This window comes from Felis catus, chromosome D3, assembly GCF_018350175.1.
Source record: "Felis catus isolate Fca126 chromosome D3, F.catus_Fca126_mat1.0, whole genome shotgun sequence".
NCBI lineage: Eukaryota > Metazoa > Chordata > Mammalia > Carnivora > Felidae > Felis > Felis catus.
In genome coordinates, this window is record NC_058379.1 from 23,206,764 (window position 1) to 23,227,257 (window position 20,494).

Here is a 20,494-nt window from a genome sequence, read left to right on the forward strand (position 1 = left end):
ATTATACTCCCTCCTAGTTCTTCCTTTCTGTCTGGCACTATGTATTCCAGGAATCCCTATAAAACCTTGCAGGGTCAATAGTATTAGTTCCACTTTACTGATGTGGAAACTGAGGTCCAAAGAGCTTCAGTATCTTACCCAAGCTAGAAGTTCAGCTGGAATTCAAGTCCAGGTCTAACTTATTTCAAAGCCTATGCACTTTCCACTAATGCTTTGCAACTCTCTGGACTAGCAGCACCATCACTGTTTGAGAGTTGAGAATGTGTTAGAAATGCAGAATTCTCAGTCCTACTGCCTAAGTACAGAATGAGAATTCTCATTTCACCAAGATGCTAGGCCGTTTGCTGGCATATATAAGTTTGACAGACTATACTATACCATTATGCCTCCCTGAATATCACTACTCTTATCTTCTTCTATAGACCAGTGGTTCTCAATATGGTGGCAGGGAGAGGGACAGAAAGAAGGGTGTCCTCCCCCTCTGCCCCCCCCCCCGCTGGGACACTTGACAATGTCTGAAGACATTTTTGGTTGACATGACGGGGAGCACGGGGAGGTGCTACTGGCATCTAGTGGATAGAGTCCAGAGAGGCTTCTAAACATCTTACAATGCACAGGACAGCCCCCACCACAACAAAGAATTATCCAGCCAAAATGTCAACTGTTGACATATCAACATATCAACACTGCTATAGTTGATAATACTGTACATCCTCTTTGGGTCTGGGGTCTGTTTAAAGAAAAAAGAAGAGATTTTCGTGGTAAAACTATGGCTGAAGAAATCTCATACAAAATCCCTTTCCTTACTGGTCAGTCTCTCACAATCTCTTACAACATTTATCTTTTTTTTTTTTTTTAAGTTTATTTATTTTTGAGACAGATAACTCTCACTAGAGTGAGGGAAGGGCAGAGAGGGAGAGAGAGAACCCCATGAGAGCATCTTTGTACTGACAGCACAGAGCCAGATGTGGGGCTCAAACCCACGAACCGCGAGATCATGACCTAAGCCAAAATCAAGAATCAGATGCTTAACCGACTAAGCCACCCAGGCACCCCTCTCACAACATTTGTCAACTAGCAACTTAGATCAGGGGTTGCCTGGCTGGCCCTGTCAGGAGAGCATGTGACACTTGATCTCAGAGTTGTGTGTTTGAGCCCCACACTGGGTGCAGAAATTACTTAAAAAGTTTTTAAATTAAAAAAAATTAAAGAAAAAAAAAAAAAGAAACTTAGATTAGGGATCAGCAAATTGCGGTCCACAACACAAACCTAATTCACCATCTATAATTGTGCAATCTGAGAGCTAAGAGTAATTTTTACATTTTTAACAAAATGTAAGTTTTTAAATAACATTTCATCACTTGTGAAAGTTATATGAAATTCAAATTTCAATGTTCACAAATAGTTTTATTGGAATAGTCATGTCTTTTGTTTCCATTTTGCCAAAGGCTGCATTTTCTTTAACATAGCCTGAGATATAATTCATGTACCTTAACATTCACCTATTTAAAGTGCACAATTCAATGGTTTCTAGCATATTCATAGAGTTGGGCAACCATCACCACTGTAAATTTTAGAATATTTTCATCACCTCAAAAAGAAACCTTGTACCCCTTGGCTATCATTTCTGTATTCCTGCACTTTTCCCAGCCCTAGGCAACCACAAAACTACTTTCTATTTCCCTAGATATCCTTCCAAGGGAATAATTATGTGAAATATATAAAACCATATGTGTTCTTTTGTGACTGCTTCTTTTACTTAGCATGTTTTCAAGGTTCATCCATATTGTAGCATGTATTGGTATTTCATCCCTTCTTAGTGCCAAATAACATTCCATTATATTGATATACCACCTTTTGTTTACCTTTTCATCAGTTGAGGGACATTTGGGTTGTTTCCACCTTTTAGCAATTATGAATAATGTCACTACGGACATTTGTGTCCAAGTTTTCTGTAGGCATATGTTTTCATTTCTCTTGAGTAGATAGGTAGTAGTGAATTGCTGAGTCATGTGGCACTCTATATTCAACAGTTTGAGGAACTGCCAGACTGTTTCCCAAAGTGGCTGCACCATTTTACATTCCCACCAGCAGTGTATGAGGGTTCCAATTTCTCCATATTCTCGCCAACATTTGTTATTATATGCCTTTTTTTGATTCTAGTCATCCTAGTGGTTGGCTCTCAATGTGGTAAAGTGGTATCTCATTGTGTTTTTTATTTTCATTTCCCTGATGACTAATGAGGGTATTTTTTCATGTGCTTATTAGCCATTTGTATATCTTCCTTGGAGAAATGTCTATTCAGATCCTTTGCCCATCTTTTTAAGTAAACTCTATGCCCAACGTGGGGCTTGAACTCACAATCCCAAGATCAAGAGTCACATGCTCTACCGAATGAGTCAACCAGACACTCCTCCTTTAACCACTTTTGAATTATTTGCTTCTCATTACTGAGCAATAAGAGTTCTTTATATGTGTTAGATATAAGACCCTTATGAGATCTATGATTTGCTAATATTTTTTCTTTTCATGTTCTTGATGGTGTCTTTCAAAGCACAAATGTTTTTAATCTCAATGAAGTTTATCTACTTTTTCTTTTGTTGCCCATGCTTTTGTTGTCATATCTAATAATCATATGCCAAATCCAAAGTCATGAAGATTTATCCCCATTTTCTTCTACGAGTATTACAGTTTTAGTTCTTATGTTTAGGTCTTTGGAGTTAATTTTTGTATGTGGTGCAGAATAAGGGTTCAACTTCAATCTTTTGCATGTGGCTGTCCAGTTTTCAGCACTGTTTGTTGGTAAGTCTATTCATTCCTCCACTGAATAGTCTTAGCACCCTTGTCAAAACTCAGGTAACAATAGAGTATGGGTCTATTTCTGGACCCGCAGTTCTACCCCATTGATCAACATCTCTATCTTTATGTGAGTACTACACTGTTATGTACTGTTATGTTATGGTTGTTTTGTAGTAAGTTTTGAAATAAGGAAGTATGAGTTCTCCTACTTTGCTCTTCTGTTTCAAGATTTTTTAAGCTATTCTGGATCCCTTGCAATTTCATATAAACTTTAGAATATTTATCAATTTCTACAAAGTAGTAAATGGAAATTCTGATGAGGATGGTGTTGAATAAGTAGATTAGTTTGGAGAATACTGCCATTTTAACAATGTTAAATCTTGTGATCTATGAACAAAGGATGTCTTTCCATTTATTTAGATCATCTTTAATTTTCATCAACAATGTTTTACAACTTTCAGAGTATAAGTTTTATACTTCTTTTGTTAAATTTGCTCCTAAGTATTTTACACTTTCTGGTGCTATTATAAATAGAATTTTCTTAATTTTCATATTGTTCATTGCAAGTATATAGAATTACAAGTGATTTTTGTACATTGCTCTTATATCCTACAATCTTGCTGAACTTGTTTATTAGGCCAAATAGTTTTTTTAGGGGATTCCTTAGAGTTTATATACATGATCATGTTATCTGTGAATATATTTTTATTTCTTCCTTTCCAATATGGACACCTTTTATTTCATTTTCTTGCCGAATAGTCCTGGCTAGAACCTCCAAAACAATATTGAAGTGGCAAGATATCCTTGTCTTGTTCCTGATCTTAGCAAGTAAGCATCCTTCTTTCACTAAGTTAGCTGTGGGTTCTTTACAGATACTCTTTATCAGGTTAAGGAAGCTCCCTTCTAATCCTATTTTGTTGAGTGTTTTTTATCATGAAATGCTGCTGAATTTTGTCAATGCTCTTTCTGCATCTATTGAGATGATCATATGATTTTTGTTTTTTATTCTATTGATACGATGTATCACATTAATTGATTTTCAGATGTTAAACCAACCTTGAATTCCTGGAATAAATCTCCCTTGTTATGATGTAGGATTCTTTTTATTTGTTGTTGGATTCAGTTTGTTAATAGTCTTGTTAAGAATTTTTGCATATATATATATTTTTTTTTTAATTTATTTATTTTTGGGACAGAGAGAGACAGAGCATGAACGGGGGAGGGGCAGAGAGAGAGGGAGACACAGAATCGGAAACAGGCTCCAGGCTCTGAGCCATCAGCCCAGAGCCCGACGCGGGGCTCGAACTCACGGACCGCGAGATCGTGACCTGGCTGAAGTCGGACGCTTAACCGACTGCGCCACCCAGGCGCCCCCTTTTTTTTTTTTTTGAGAAAGACAGAGAGAGAGCCAGCAAGGGGAAGGGGAGAGAGAGACAGAGAAAGACAGAGAGAGACAGACAGACAGACAGACAGAGGGAGTCCCAAGCAGGCTCCACAATTCCAGTGCAGAGCCCCCCATGAAATGTGAGATCATGGCCTGAACCGAGATCAAGAGTTGGACACTTAAACAACTGAGCCACCCAGGTGTCCCATTCCATGTATTTTTTAAAGTAATTTCTGAGCTAGCCAGGTGCCCCATTTTGCTTCCATATTCATAAGAGATCTTGTCTCTAGTTCTCCTGTGATAGCTTTGTTGGGTTCTGGTATTAGGGTAATGCCAGCCTCATAAAATGAGTTGGGAAGTATTCCCTCCTCTTCTTCTTTTTTTTTTTTTTTTTTTGGAAGAGTATGTTAAGAATTGGTATTAATTGTTCTTGAAATGTTTGGTGGAATTCAGTAGTGAAGCCATTTGCGCCTCTACTACCTAGAGCCTGGACCTTTGTGGGTATTTTTATTACTGATTTAATCTCTTCACTTGTTATAGGTCTATTCAGATTGTTTATTCTTGAGTCAATTTTGGTAGATAGCATCTTTTAAGGAAATTGTCCATTTCATTAAGTTATCTATTTGGTGTACAATTGCCATTTTAGTTTAGTTTTCTATGTGTTTCATGTCTTTTTTGTTTCTCTATTCCTCCTTTACTACTTGCTTTTTCATTAAGTGAATATTTTCTAATGAAGCATTTAAATTTATTTAATGTTTCCTTCACTATACTTTTTAAGTGTTTGGGGTTTGCTTTGTTTTTAATGGTTGTTCTAGGGTTTACCAGATAATCTTGACTTAACCAAAATCAGCTTCAGATTATACTATCTTTTTAAAAATATTTTTTAATGTTTATTTATTTTTGAAGGAGAGAGAGACAGAGTGTGAGTGGGGGAGGGGCAGAAAGAGAGGGAGACACAGAATGCAAAGCGGGTTCCAGGCTCCAAGCTGTCAGCACAGAGCCCAACGCGGGGCTCAAACTCACAAACCGTGAGATCATGACCTGAGCCGAAATCAGACGCTCAACTGACTGAGCCCCCAGGAGCCCCCAGACTATACTATCTTAATTCCAGTGATATATAGAAATATTACTCCTATATAGGTCCTTTCCCTCTTTTTTGTAAACTATTGTTCATATATATATATATATATATATATATATATATATATGGGGGTGTATGACATCTACTAAAATTATATATATAGTTACATATATAAAATATATACACATTGTTGCATATATATAAATATACATATTGTTCACACACACACACACACACACACACACACACACACGTGACATCTATTAAAATTATAAACCCAACAATACATTGCTATAGTTATTACTTTACCATTTGTGGCCATTTCCTTAGCCCATTACAGCTTTGCTCCGATCCACCTCCTTTGTGCTGTTATTGGCAAGTATACCACCCATAAATTACGTTTGTAGTAATAGGCCCAACAGCACATTATATAGGTATTATTTTATACAATTGCTCTTTAAGTCAGTTAGAAGAAGGGGTGCCTGGGTGGCTCAGGTGGTTGAGCATCCAACTCTTGATTTTGAGTCAGGTTATGACCATAGGGTTGTAGGATCAAGCCTTGCATTGGGCTCCATCCTGAGTGTGGAGCCTGCTTGGGATTCTTTCTCCCTCTGCCCCTCTCCCCCACTTGCACATGCACTCATTCTAAAATTAAAATAAATAAATCAGAAGAGAAAAATATGCATTTCTACTGTCTTTTGTAATTATATAATTACCTTTCCTGGTGCTTTTTTTTTTTCATGTAGACTTGAGTTATTATCTAAAGGCACTTGTTTTCAGCCTGAAGAACTTCCTTTCATATTTCTTGTAAGACAGGTCTTTGGGCGACATCTCCAGTTTGTGTTTATCTGATAAAGTATTTCACCTTCATATTTGAAATAGCCATTTTGAAATATCCAGCTGTGCTGGATATAGGATTCTAAGTTGACAGGTTTTTTTCTTTGAGCACTTTGAATATGTTATCTTTGAGCACTTTGAATATTCTGGACTCCACAGTTTCTGCAGATAAGATAGATAGTTGTTAATCTTATGGGGGTTTCCTTGTATGTGACAAGTCATTTTTCTCTTACTGCTTTCAAGATTTTTTGTCTTTGACTTTCAGCATTTTTACTATGATGTTTCTGTTTGTGGATCTCTTCGTATTTATCCTCTTTGGAGTATATTGAGCTTCCTGGATGTCAAGACTATTGTTTTTCCATAAATTCAGAAAGTTTCTGCCATTATTTTTTAAAATATTTTTTTTTCTCTTTCCTCTTGTGGTATTCCTCTTCCACGTATGCTCTTAATGATTTCTCTGAGGCTCTGTACATTTTCTTCATTTTTTTCTCTCTGTTCTTCAGCTTGCATAATCTTTACAATTTTCTCTTCAAACAGGGTAATTATTTCTTCTGGCAGTTTGAATCTACTTTGAGCCCCTCTAATGAATTTTTTAGTTCAGTTATGGTACTTTTCAACTCCATGATTTTCATTTGCTTCTTTTCTATAATTCCTGTCACTTTACTGATATTCTCTACTTGATGCAAAAATGTCATTAGATCTTCCTTCTTTAATCATGTTTTCCTTTAGTTCTGTGAACATACTTGTAATGGCTATTTGAAATCTTTTCAGCTAAATCTGACATCTGGTCACTCTTATGGGCAATTTCTGTTGCTAATCTTCCACTGTATGGGTCATATTTCCCTGTTTCTTTGTATGCCTCATAATTTTTTGTTAGAAATCAGACATCTTAGATAATATATTATCTAAATAACATAGATACTGGACTGTTTCTCCCCAACCCAGCCCCAAGGCTTATTATTGTTATTTGTTTGTTTCTTTAGTGATGGGCTGGAATATTTTAGTGAAATCTATTTCCTTCACATAGTATTAAGACCTATGATGTTGTTCCTCAGGAAGGCACAAATTTGGTTATGGCCACAGTCATCCTGGAGTGACAGTGTATAGTAGGACTCCTTCTCCTTCCCCTGATTGCACCCAGCTGTTAAACTCCATTAATAGTGTTTTACTATTCTATTATTTCATTATGCCCTGGGGCATAATTTGCTCTACAAAGTAATTCAATCAAAGGCTGCTCTTCTGAGGGAACAGTTTATTCAATCCCATGCGGGTTCTTTCCAGCTGTCTTATTCTGATTTTCTCCTGCAAACTAGCTGGCCTACAGTTTAGGTAGCATCTTCATTAAATCTACAATCTCCTCCCAATTGCCCTTCACCAAAACCTCTACTGCTTATAAGGGTTCCCTTAGGCATAAACTTCTCCACATTTTGTTGCAAATGAACTAACTACCTTTGGGAAGAGAGCAGGAGCTACAGGTTTTAAAGACTTCTTCTCACTACAGGTAAAATCTCTAAAGGGGGGGCGGGGAGGGGGGCCGGCGGGGGAGGGATACCAGCCAGAGGTTTTCTCAGTTTGCCTCTCCTGGCACAGAACCACCACTGCACAAGCTGGGGCTGGGAAAAGAGCAACTGGGGTCCCAGTAGTCTCAGTATGCCATGCCCAAGGCACAGCTCCCATTCTGTAAGTAGGAGCTGGATAAAAGACAGAAGCCCCATCTTTCAACTATTCACACCTGGGACTTAGTCTCAACAGCAAGAAGCCTTGCACAGGATAAGAAGCACTTCAGTCCTGCTCCTCCTGGGAAGAAAGTGGTCTGACAGGGACCCAGGGGAAGAGGGAGCCCTGTGTTCTGTGTTGCAGCAGTCTGGAGTGGATCTCCCCCTTGGTATGTTGGAAGTGGGGAGGGAGGTAGTAGCCTTGGTTCAAACACCATAGACTCTCACCTTTCTTAGCAAATTGTCATAGATTTCCTTGAATAGATTTTTATTCATCTCATGAATGTTTGCGCTTAAAACCATTTCCAGAGGGTTTAAATAGTTGAGTTTTTTTAAGTGATTTTCACCAGTCTTATCAGGGAGTTCAATGGAGCTCCTCACGCTGTCAGGCTGGAAGTCGATCCTAAGGCTGCTTTTGTACTACACTAGTAGAGCTGAAGGGCTTAGTAGTTGTAACAGAGATCCCATGGCTCGCAATGCTGAAAATATTTACTATGTGGCCCTTTACAGAAAAAGTTCCCAACTCCTGACTTAGATCGCTGTTGCCAATGCTGCTGGTTCATAGAACACACTTTGGACTAGAAAGGACTTGCATTTCTTGAAAGGCAGTATTGTTTTGGCTAAAAGTTTGACCTAAAATCCCACTCTGCCACTTACTAGATACATGGCTTGGAGTACCTACCTCATTGGGTTGTTGTGAGAATTAAATGTATGAACGTCTGACATTTAGAATGTATTCAACAAATGGTTAGCTGTTATCATCATGATGTAAAATAAACTGCATGAAAAATAAGTATTAGACATCAACTCTTTCCTTAAAGAGTTTTTTTTTTCCCAGAAAATGGTAGCTTTGGAAAAGGGAAATAGGTATAGAGTTTCCACTCTACAAAATGCAACTTTTAATACCTGGGGCACATAATAATATCTAATGAAGTAAAAAAAAGACCATAAAGCTGGAGCTTAAGCCTGACAATGAAAACCAGAATTCTCCACTACGGATGGTTCCAGCCTCTTGCAGTAACAATGAATGAGAACCTTCAGGAAGTGCTTCCAAACCCAAAAACCCTACGGGGGGCGGGGGTGGGGGGGGGAGCAGCAATCATCCTTAACATGAAGATTTGGGCCTAGATGGCTCCTTCCGGTTCTGGTCGACTCTGTCTACGCTCAGAGATGATACAAGCTGAATCCCTCAAGCTTCCACCTGGACTGTCACCGCCGCAGGGGCGCCCCGATCGGTGCCAGACCCGTGGCAGGGCCCGGCGAGCGGGGATTCCACCGGATTCCGCCCGGCTCCCCCTTACCGCAGCCCGTCGGGGCTGCCAGCCGGTTACCTCGCAATTGAACTCCATCTCGGCGTCCATGGTGACGATCCGCACGGTGAACGTCTTGGGCTGCTTCCTCTTGAGTGAGCTGAAGCTCATACGGGAAGCGATGGCCCCAGCCATGGCGCGGGGCTCAGGCCCGGGACCCTCGCGCCCCGAGACCTGCGCTCTGGACCGGTTAGCCCCCCTGGAGGAGCCGCACAGGCCTCAGGGCCACCATGGTGGCCGGCTGGCCGGCCGAGGAACTGTCTGGGCGGCGCGGGCCCCCAGCGGCCAGCATGGGCCGTGAGGACCCTGCCCCGGGAGCGTAAAGGGGAGTCGGGGGGCGGGCCCTTACGGCCACGGGGACGAAACACGAGCCAGGACCGACGGGGTGGACACGGCCCGGCGCTCAGGGACTCGGGCCGGGGACGCTGGGGACGCCCCGGCACGGGGCCCCTAGACGGCAGCCGGCCAGCCCCCGCGCGCCTCTCAGCGGCCAACAGAGGCCTCGGGGCCGCGCTGCGGCCGGGCGCGCACGTGCGCGCGTGGCTGTCACCGTCCTCGCTCCGCGCGCCTGCGGGAAGCGTCCCCTCCCCGCAGACCCCCGCCTGCTCCCCGCCCCGCCCTCAGGCCCCCAGATCATTACACACAGCGCAACCGAACCCCGCGGCTACCGCCCGGACTCCGCAGTTGGCTGAGCACTCCTAGGGAGGCGGGACTTCTCCTCCGTTCGCCCGGCTTCAGAACGACTCCACCAATTGGAAGTTCCGCTGTGATTGGAGGCGCGGGCTTGGGCTCGGCGTTGAGTGGTCATAGCGGCAGTCACTCCGAGCGCTTTTGTTCGAAAGGAGTACGCCTACTCTAGCAAGACTGGTTGAGGAACCGGAGTCCGGCGCGCCTTTCCCCGGGAACCACGTAGAGGCTGGTCGCCGGGTGCGGTTGGTCGGTAAGGGACTGCACTTTGAACCAAATGCGCTCCCAGTGTGGCGCCCCAGGGAATCGTGTTTCTCGGACACCCGACGGATAATCCAGCTTGGCACTTAATTGCATATACTGACCTCTGTGTTTCTCAAACTTTTAAATCACGTGGAGGCCGCTTAGATCGCCGGCGTTCCCCCAGACCCTTGTGCTTCTCTTTAGGAGAAATAGCGTTATTACCAAGGAAAGGTAATAAGTGTATCTGCCTCGTGGGGTTGTTGAGGAATTTAAGGAAGTTAATACATATAAACTAGGGTAAATACTAGGACATAGTAGACAGGGCACATACTAGGTTGAATCTTATGGAATTGCTATTTTTGTAGATACAAAATGGTCGAAACATGAAAGCATTTCTCACTTTGTACTCTGATTTACATTTTCGAGCCACATACATGTTTTTATTTTTTAGATGTCATCAAGTTATAATGGGTGTACTGTGAGGCGGGGGAATATAGCTTTCTGTATTTAAAAAATAAACCATGCTTTTAAATAATAATTGAGTAGAGACAATTTTCTCTTTTGACTGAACAGGAAGCAGTCCACAAATATTAACCATCATTAGCATCACCTCCCCTACAGATGGGAAAGAGGTGCCGCATGACAGAGACACCTGCTATTACCTAGATAGAAGAAGCAAAGATGGGAATCAAATCCAGATTTCTCCCACCCAGAGCCTGATGGCATTACCATTGTGCTGCCCTGCTTCCCTGATTGTGGCTGCCAAGTTGCTGCCTGTTGTAGCCCCAAGTACCATGAACCACAGTTCCCTAGCACTCAGCAGACACTGTTGGTGTAACTATACAATAGCATAAATCTCCCGCTTCCCCACAGGCCCCTGTGGTGCCATGAATCACCAGCATTTGCTAGCACACCCAGGAAAGCTGCTGTGGGGGAACTTTATGTCCTGTCTACTGCAAGCAAATTCTCCCCACCAAAATGATTGTTCAGGGCAGTGTGGGCTTGGAGTGAGAGTGTCTTCATTTTTATTGCTTCAGTTCTCTGCAGGTGGGAGAACTAGGGTGGATTCTCCTAAGAGCTCCCCACAGGGGCAACAAATCAGGGCTTTAACCCAGAGCCAAGACTGCTGACAGAAAATAGGTGATTCTGGGATCCTACTGAGGAGTAGAAAGAGGATGTAGATCAGACAGCAGGGGTCAAAATGACATTGATGGCCAGTAATAGCTCGTTTTTATGGAAGGCTTACTAGGTGCTAGGCACTGGGCTAATTGGCCAAAGATGCCAAATTTAAACATTCTTGGGGGGACACCCAGGTAGACACATGGGTCTGGATCTCAGAAGGGAGGCCAGGACCTGGAATAAAAATAGATGTAATGGAATATTATTCTGGCATTAAAAGTGCCATTCACAAAGAATAAACACAGATGATAATAGTACCTACCAGATAAGAGTGTGAGAAGGAATAATTCAAGCAGAGCTCATTAAGAAAGATGTGGGGGTGCCTGGCCGACTCAGTTGGTGTAGCATGCAACTCTTTTTTTTTTAATTTTTTTAATGTTTATTTATTTTTGAGAGAGAGAGAGACAGAGCATGAGCAGAGGAGGGGCAGAGAGAGAGGGAAACACAGAATCTGAAGCAGGCTCTAGGCTTGGAGCTGTCAGCACAGAGCCCGATGTGGGGCTCGAACTCACAAGCGCTGTGAGATCATGACCTGAGCCAAAGTCGGACGCTCAACCGACTGAGCCACCTAGGTGCCCCACAACTTTTTTTTTTAAGTTTATTTCTTTATTATTTTGAAAGAGAGAGAGAGAAAACGAGTGGGGGAGGGGTAGAGAGAGAGGGAGGCAGAGGATCCGAAGTGGGCTCTGTGCTGATAGCAGAGAACCTGATAATAGGGCTCGAATTCATGAACTGTGAGATCATGACCTGAGCCAAAGTCAGACATTTAACCAGCTGAGCCACCCAGGCACCCCAGCATGCAACTCTTGATCTTGGGGTAATGAGTTCAAGCCCCACATTGGGAGGTAGATTGTACTAACAACATCAACAACTACATATATATGTGTATATATATATATATATATATATATATATATATATACACATATATATATATAGTTTTGGGGTTTTTTTTAATAATTAAGGGGCGCCTGGATGACTCAGTCAGTATAACATGTGACTCTTGATCTCAGGGTTGTGACTTTGAGCCCTATGTTGGGGGTAGAGATTACATTAAAAAAAAGAAAGAAAGAAAGATCTGGCACATTGACACTGGTTTATAAATACCTGTTGAATGACAGGGTAATAGGGACACAGGGAAATACTGAACGGTCTCAACTATGGGAACAATATTAATTGCTACAACATATTAAGTGCTTACCATATAAGATGCCCCACAAAGGGCTTTGCCTGCTTTATTTCCTTTGATCTTTATTGAAACCCTATTTGGTAGGTACTATATCCCCAGTTTACACATGAGGAAACCGGCTAAGGCTGAAATGAGCTAATTTACCCAAGATCCTAAGCAGTGGTTTACCCAAGCAGTGGTTCAATTTGCATTTAGGACTGTTTTAAACTAGATGTCACCTTAGTTATATTTCATTCCTCCGTTCTTCCAGAAGATCAGTGGCTCCTCTCAAAGTGAAGTCCGTTCCCTTCAGGAGACATTTAGCAAGGTCTGAAGATTTTTTGTTGTTGTTCCTGTATTTTTGGTTATTGCAACTAGGGGATGTTCCTGTACACTATAGCAGAGGCTAAGGATTCTGTTAAACATCTCACAGTGCACAGGACAACCTCCCACAACAAAGAAACATGCAGCCCAAAGTATCAATAGTGCCACGCTAAAGAAATCCTGCTCTACAATAATGATTCTTTTAATTGTTTTTGTTTTGTTTCGTTGTGTTCATACTCTTTCAAGAATCTGATGAAACCAGTGGATTTTCTCCACAGAGGAATACACACAACCCCAGGCGCCTGGGTGGCTCGGTTGGGCGTCCGACTTCGGCTCAGCTCATGATCTCACAGTTCATGAGTTCGAGCCCCGCATTGGGCTCTGTGCTGACAGCTCAGAGCCTGGAGCCTGCTTCGGATTCTGTGTCTCCCTCTCTCTCTGCTCCTCCCCCACTCGCACTCTATCTCTTTCTCTCTCATTCAAAAATAAAGATTAAAAAAAAAAAGGAACACACACACGCATGCACAAAATTTTGCACGTGGTTTTAGAAGGTTCATGGAAAGAGTCCTCCAAAGCATATCTATGAGCCCCAGATTAAATGAAGTCATTGCCAAGATTTGAATCAACCTGTACCAGATGCTGCATGTGAATTCTAGATTGGAACCTGTCTGCCAAAAACTGGACTTTGTTGGTTTTGGAATTACTGTTACTATACGTTGGCATGAAGCCAATATCCCACACCATGAATGTGATAAGAAACAACCATGTGGAACTCTGTCTTTACAGTAGAGATTTAGCTGACTAAAGAATACAGCTCTCTTTCTATGAAGACCCACAAAAGAAATATCCCTTAAACTCTAGCACCTATACTTCTCATGGGAGACTGGTTTGCTTTCTCTTTTTTAATAAGTTTTATTGTGTTTTCCTTATCTTATAAGTAATCCATATGCATTATAAAAAAGAAATGGAGGGACACCTAGGTGGCTCAGTCAGTTAAGCTTCTGACTCTTGCTTTTGGCTCAGGTCATGATCTCACAGCTTATGGGATCAAGCCCCTTGTCAGGCCTTGCTCTGAGAAGGCAAAGCCTGCTTGGGATTCTCTCTCTCCCTTTCTCCCTGCCTCTCTCTCTCTCTCTCTCTCTCTCTCTCTCTCTCTCTCTCATAGAATAAACTTTAAAAAAAGAAAAGAAATGGAAACTGCATAAGCAGTATGTAGGCATCATTCTAAAATACCCCTCATTCATCTACAGCCTTGTATAATCCTCCCTCTTGGGCATTGGCAAGATCAATAGATATGATGGGATATTATTCCTGTGATTATGTTGCTTTATATGGCAAAAGGGATTGTTTGCAGATATAATGCCCTAATCAGTTGTGTTCATCAAAATGGAGATTATCCCAGGTAGACACTGACCCAATGAGGTGTACTCTTTTTTTTTTTCAATTCCAGTATAGTTAACATACAGTGTTATATTAATTTCAGATGTACAATGTAGTGTCGGGTGAACTCTTTTTAAGTTTTATTTATTTATTTTGAGACAGAGCGAGTGATGGAGCAAAGAGAGAGGGAGAGAATCCCAAGCAGACTCCAATGTGGGGTTCAACCCGTAAGATCATGACCCAAGCCAAAATCAAGAGATTGAAGCTGAAGCAACTTAGCCACCCAGGTGTACCCACATGAATGCTTTTAAAATGTTTTTATTTTTATGTATTTATTTTGAGAGAGAGAGAAAGAGAGAGAAAGCACTAGCAGGGGAGGGTTAGAGAGAAAGAGAGAGAGAATTCCACACAGGGATCTGCACTGTCAGTGCAGAACCTAAGGTGTGGCTCAATCTCATAGTCTGTGAGATCATGACATGAGCCAAGATCAAAAGTTGGATGCTTAACCGACTGAGCCCCCGAGGCACCCCCCAGGTGAACTCTTAAAAGGAGATTTAGGGTTCAGAGATAAAGGAAGTCCAGGAAATGAACTCCTTCTGACTTTGAAGAAAGCAAACATCCATGTGGTGAGCTGCCTATACAGCCTCAGAGCAAGGAACTCTCGATGGCCTCTGGAGTGGAGAGTGGTCCCCATCTGAAAGCTAGCAAGAAATCAGGGATTTCAGTCCCACGACCACAGGGAGCTAAGTTCTGCCGACAACCTGAGTGACCTGAGTATACTGACCTCCAGGGGAGAACCATGCAAATGGCTGACAATTTGATTGCAGTCTTGTGAAACCCTAAGCAGAAGATCATACTAAGCCATGCCTGGATTCCAGACCCATGAACACTGTCAGGTAATAAATGTAATTGCCACTAAATTTGTGGTAATTTGCAAACACAGCAATAGAAAACTGATACCAACAGAGAGAAACAAAAAAAAAATTTATCTTTTTTTTTAATGTTTTATTTATTTTTGAGACAGAGACTAAATGTGAGCAGGGCAGGGGCAGAGAGAGAGGGAGACACAGATCCAAAGCAGGCTCCAGGCTCTGAGCTGTCAGCACAGAGCCCGACGCAGGGCTCAAAACTCAACAAACTGTGGGGCGCCTGGGTGGCGCAGTCGGTTAAGCGTCCGACTTCAGCCAGGTCACAATCTCGCGGTCCGTGAGTTCGAGCCCCGCGTCAGGCTCTGGGCTGATGGCTCAGAGCCTGGAGCCTGCTTCCGATTCTGTGTCTCCCTCTCTCTGCCTCTCCCCCGTTCATGCTCTGTCTCTCTCTGTCCCAAAAATAAATAAACGTTGAAAAAAAAATTAAAAAAAAAAAAAAAAAAACTCAACAAACTGTGAGATCATGACCTGAGCTGAAGTTGGATGCTTAACCGACTGAGCCACCCAGGTGCCTCTGACAAAAAAATTGTTTTAATAAAATGTTTTATTTTGAAATAATCAGCCCCCTCCCCCACGCACACCTTCTACCCAGTTTCCTCGATGGCACTGCAACCAAGGACATTAGAAATAGAGCCAAGGCTGCAACCAGGATCAAAGGGTTTTTTTTGAGGCATCTTGGTGGCTCAGTCAGTCAAGTCTCTTGATTTTGGCTTGGGTCTCAGGGCTTGAGCCCGAATCAGAGCCTGCTTAGGATTCTCTTCCTCTCTCTCTCCCCCTCCCCCACTCGAACTTTCTTGGTCTCTCCCAAAATAAATAAATAAACTTAAAAAAAAAAAAAACGGGGGGTGCCTGGGTGGCTTGGTCAGTTAAGCGTCCGACTTTGGCTCAGGTCATGATCTCACTGCCCGTGAGTTTGAGCCCCACGTCGGCTCTGTGCCGACCGCTCAGAGCCTGCAGCCTGTTTCAGATTCTGTGTCTCCCTCTCTCTCTGCCCCTCCCCTGTTCATGCTCTGTCTCTCTCTGTCTCAAAAATAAATAAACGTTAAAAAAAAATTAAAAAAAAAAATGGGCTTTTTCAATGATCAGAAACCCATAGCAACACCCAGCAGAATTAAGTTACAGTTAATGATATAAAACGTCAAGTACAAACTGCTAAATCTTATAAAGGCTAATTTACCCCAAACTCCCTCTCACTGCCCCAAAAATGTTTGGCTAAACTAACAAGTGAATGATAGTTACTCCTTTGCTACTGCATGAATGGAACAATTTCCCCCTTTCATTTTGTTTGCAGTATTTGATTAAAACTGAAATAATCTCAGGGGCTCCCGGGCAGCTCAGTTAAGCATCTGACTTCGGCTCAGGTCCTGATATTGCGGTTCATGAGTTTGAGCCCTGTGTTGCGTGCTCTCTCTCAAAAATAAAGATTAAAGGGGCGCCTGGGTGGCGCAGTCGGTTAAGCGTCCGGCTTCAGCCAGGTCACGATCTCGCGGTCCGTGAGTTCGAGCCCCGCGTCAGGCTCTGAGCTGATGGCTCGGAGCCTGGAGCCTGTTTCAGATTCTGTGTCTCCCTCTCTCTCTGCCCCTCCCCCGTTCATGCTCTGCCTCTCTCTGTCCCAAAAATAAATAAACGTTGAAAAAAAAAATTAAAAAAAAATAAAGATTAAAAAAACTAAATTTCAGAAAATGTGCATGTCAATACCTCAGGAAGCTGCTGTTTTGGTTAACTGCATAGCTGCTATGAAAACACAGCCAAGTTGGGCGCCTGGGTGGCTCCATGGTTAAGCATCTGACTTGCTTAACCTCTCTCTCTCTCAAAAAAAAAAAAAAAAAAAAAAAAATTAAACTAAAAAAAAAAAAACAAACTCGAAAAAAAAACACAGCCAAGTCTCCACCAGGTGGGAGACACTGTAACCCTGCCTGCATGGTTGACAGGACACCCTCAGGGGTCCTGGGCTGGTGCTGAGAGCAGGCAGATGCAGAAAGAAATTTTAACTTGCATAATCCACTGACTTACTGTCTTCATATAGCCCATATTGTTTTGTGATTTGCTGATTGTTGTTAATATGTTATGAATATTTTTCCATATCATCACATATTCTATAATAAAATCTTCTAGGGGCTGCATAGGATCCTGTGTATTGATCTAATTTTGCCTTTCTCTATTACACACATTGTGAATCATGTAACCAATCATGTTTTCTTCTTGGAGTTTGCTGTTAGGAAGCCCAGAGCCAAATTTGCAGTCTGTTTCTGGCAACTGTGCCAGGGCTTGCTTGTCTGTGGCTTCATCTTATTTTTCCTGCTCTTATTCCTTACTCCACAGTAACTTTTTTCCCACCCACTAACTTTGTTTTTTCTCACTCTTTTTTTTTTTTTTAATTTTTTTTTTCACATTTATTTATTTTTGAGACAGAGAGAGACAGAGCATGAACGGGGGAGGGGCAGAGAGAGAGGGAGACACAGAATCGGAAACAGGCTCCAGGCTCTGAACCATCAGCCCAGAGCCTGACGCGGGGCTCGAACTCACGGACCGCGAGATCGTGACCTGGCTGAAGCCGGACGCTTAACCGACTGCGCCACCCAGGCGCCCCCTCACTCTTTATTATATTTTTATTCAGTTATGGATCCTTTACCTAAAGGCTCTTTTGGTTATTCTTCTTAAGTCAAACAAAGTATTGTTTACATGTATCTAATTCTTTTTGATGTTCATTTATTTTTGAGAGAGAGGGAGAGAGCATGAGTGGGGGAGGGGCAGAGAGAGGGAGACAGAGGATATGAAAGGGGCTCTGCATTGCCAGCAGAAAGCCCGATGCGGGTCTCACAAACTTAGAGATCATGACCTGAGCCGAAGTCTGATACCCAACCAACTGAGCCACCCAGGCGTTCCACATGAATCTAATTTTTTACAGTAGGCTCCATGCCCAACGTGGGGTTGGAACTCATGACCTTGAGATCGAGTTGCATGCTGCACCCACCAAGTTGGCCAGGTGCCCCAACATGCATCTAATTTTTTAACTTTTATTATTATTTTTAAATGCTTATTTATTTTTGAGAGAGATTGGGGAGGGACAGAGAGAGGGGGGACAGAGGATCTGAAGCAGGCTCTGCACTGACAGCAGCCAGCCCAATGTAGGGCTCTAACTCACAAACCAGTGAGATCGTGACCTGAGCTGAAATCAAGAGTAGAACGCTTAACTGACTGAACCACATAGGGGCCCCTTAATGTTTATTATTTTAAACATTTTTTTTAAGATTTTGTTTTTAAGTAATCTCTACAACCAATGTGGGGCTTGAATTTACAACCCTGAGATCAAGGGTTGCAAGCTCTGCCAGGTGCCCCTTAACTTTTTAAAAACTAGCATCAGACTTAAAGTTTGCAAAGATAGTAGTTTCTCCATATCCTTCACTCAGCTTTTCCTAATGTCAACATATCATTTAATCATAGTATATTGATCAGAATCAAGAAATTAACACTGATGTACTACTATTAACTACAGACCATATTCGAATTTTACAATTTTTCTACTACTGCCCTTTTGTGTTCCAAGATTCTATCCAGGATTCCAGATAACATTGGGTTATTTCTCTGATTTTCCTGCAGCCGGGACTAAGTTCCTCGGCTTTTCTTTGTCCTTCACTACCTTGACCCTTTTTTTTTTTTTTTAACATTTATTTATTTTTGAGAGAAAGAGAGAGAGAGTGGGAGACACAGAATCCAAAGCAGGATCCAAGCTCTGAGCTGTCAGCACAGAGCCTGCCACGGGGCTTGAGCTCACGAACCACGAGATCATGACCTGAGCTGAAGTCCCAACGCTTAACTGACTGAGCCACCCAGGAACCTTGACCTTTTAAAGAGTATTGGCCAAGTATCTGTTGAATGTCTTCCAATTCGGGTTTGTCTCAAGTTTTCTCACGATCGGACTGATGTTCCAGATGTATTTTTGTAAGCTACACCACATTATTTTGGGAGCAGGGTGGGGATTAAAAGCCAAACAAAGAGGTTTTGGCCTGTCTGCAGCCTAAGGCTCAGGGAGGTGATTTGATTCATTAATATCACCTGGCCCAGCGTGATCTGGGACCTAAGACTTCTTTTTTTTTTTTAATTTTTTTAAAATGTTTTTATTTATTTTTGAGACAGAGAGAGACAGAGCATGAGCAGGGGAGGGTCAGAGAGAGAGGGAGACACAGAATCCGAAGCAGGCTCCAGGCTCCGAGCTGTCAGCACAGAGCCCGACGCAGGGCTCAAACCCACAGACCGTGAGATCATGACCCGAGCTGAAGCCGGATGCCCAACCGACTGAGCCACCCAGGCGCCCCTGGGACCTAAGACTTCTGAGGCCGTGGCCAGGAACCAGTGTTCCAAGGATCCAAGGAAGCAGTTCCTGAGGCACTGACCCTGAAGGAAGGCAGCCTGCAGGTAACAGCTATCTGAAATAACAGTTACCTGAAATAACAGTAGTAAAGGAACCTAGAACACCTTAGGAAATCACTAGTGCTCACCCCATTCCCATTGGGCCAGGATGTCCCTCACGGGCAGACCTGAGTTGGAATTTCTACTTTTCTGTAACCTTGCTCAGCTTAGCTTCTCTGAGCTTCGGTTACTTCATCTGTAAAAATGGGCATTAATAATAAATTACGTGACATGTTTAGGAGCCCTTTTTAAAATAAGAATTGATATTTATTGAACACCGTCTATGTCTAAGGTGCTGTGTGACCTCACAAAGGTTTTTGTTACCTCTGGGTCTCCATCTCATCATTGCTTAAATTGGAGGTGGGGGTGGGGGGACAGGAAATGGAATTGCAAATAGCACCGAAAAGTACACATTTATTTCACTTGTACTGAGCGATGATTTTCATACACATGCATTCTCACTGAATTCTCATGATTAAGTAGATTATGCCCATTAGGCAGTTAAAACTAAAGCGCCCAAAGTGAACTTACTGGCCAAAGACCACAGAGCCTAACAGAGATCAAGGCTGGATCCTCAACCCAGATTTCTAGCTCTGGGCCCATGGTTTTCCAAAGACAGCATGCCTACAGTAGCAGGCACGCCTTTGTCTACAGCAGGAACTGAAAAATAACTATTCTGGGCTAAAATGTATACTCTGGCCTAATTTGCAATTTGATACTGTTTCTGTGTCCTTTACTGTGGTAGTACTTTGAATCTCAAGCAACATTCTATATTAGCTTCCTTAGGCTGTTGTAACAAAGTGACACAAACTGGGTGAGTGGGAACAATAGAAATGTATTGTCTCACAGCTTTGGAGGCTGAAATTCCAAGATCCAGAAGTCAGCAGTGCTGTGCTCCCTCGGAAACCTGGAGGGAAGGCTCCTTCTCTGCCTCTCCCAGCTCCCGGTGTCCCCAGATGTTCGCTGGCTTGTGGCATCATTGCAGCCTGCACATTGTGTCTCCCTGTGTCTTCACACGGTCTTCCCTCTGTGCGTGCCTGTCCTGTTT

At 42.6% G+C, this 20,494-nt stretch overlaps 1 protein-coding gene across 11 annotated transcripts in view; it reads right to left on the reverse strand.

Moving 5' to 3' along the window:
* Nucleotides 1-9,733, reverse strand: part of NF2 (NF2, moesin-ezrin-radixin like (MERLIN) tumor suppressor) — an 80,284-nt gene extending 70,551 nt beyond the window's left edge. For 4 of the 11 annotated variants that reach the window (XM_023241591.2, XM_023241590.2, XM_023241588.2 and 1 more), the window contains exon 1: nt 9,148-9,726. In XM_023241591.2, coding sequence (XP_023097359.1) covers nt 9,148-9,261 — 114 coding nt within the window. In that variant the 5' untranslated portion in view covers nt 9,262-9,726. Of the gene's footprint in view, nt 1-9,147 lie in introns of all 11 variants that reach the window. The other 7 variants (XM_023241589.2, XM_023241585.2, XM_023241586.2 and 4 more) reach the window with 4 other exon arrangements.
* Nucleotides 9,734-20,494: the final 10,761 nt, after the last annotated feature.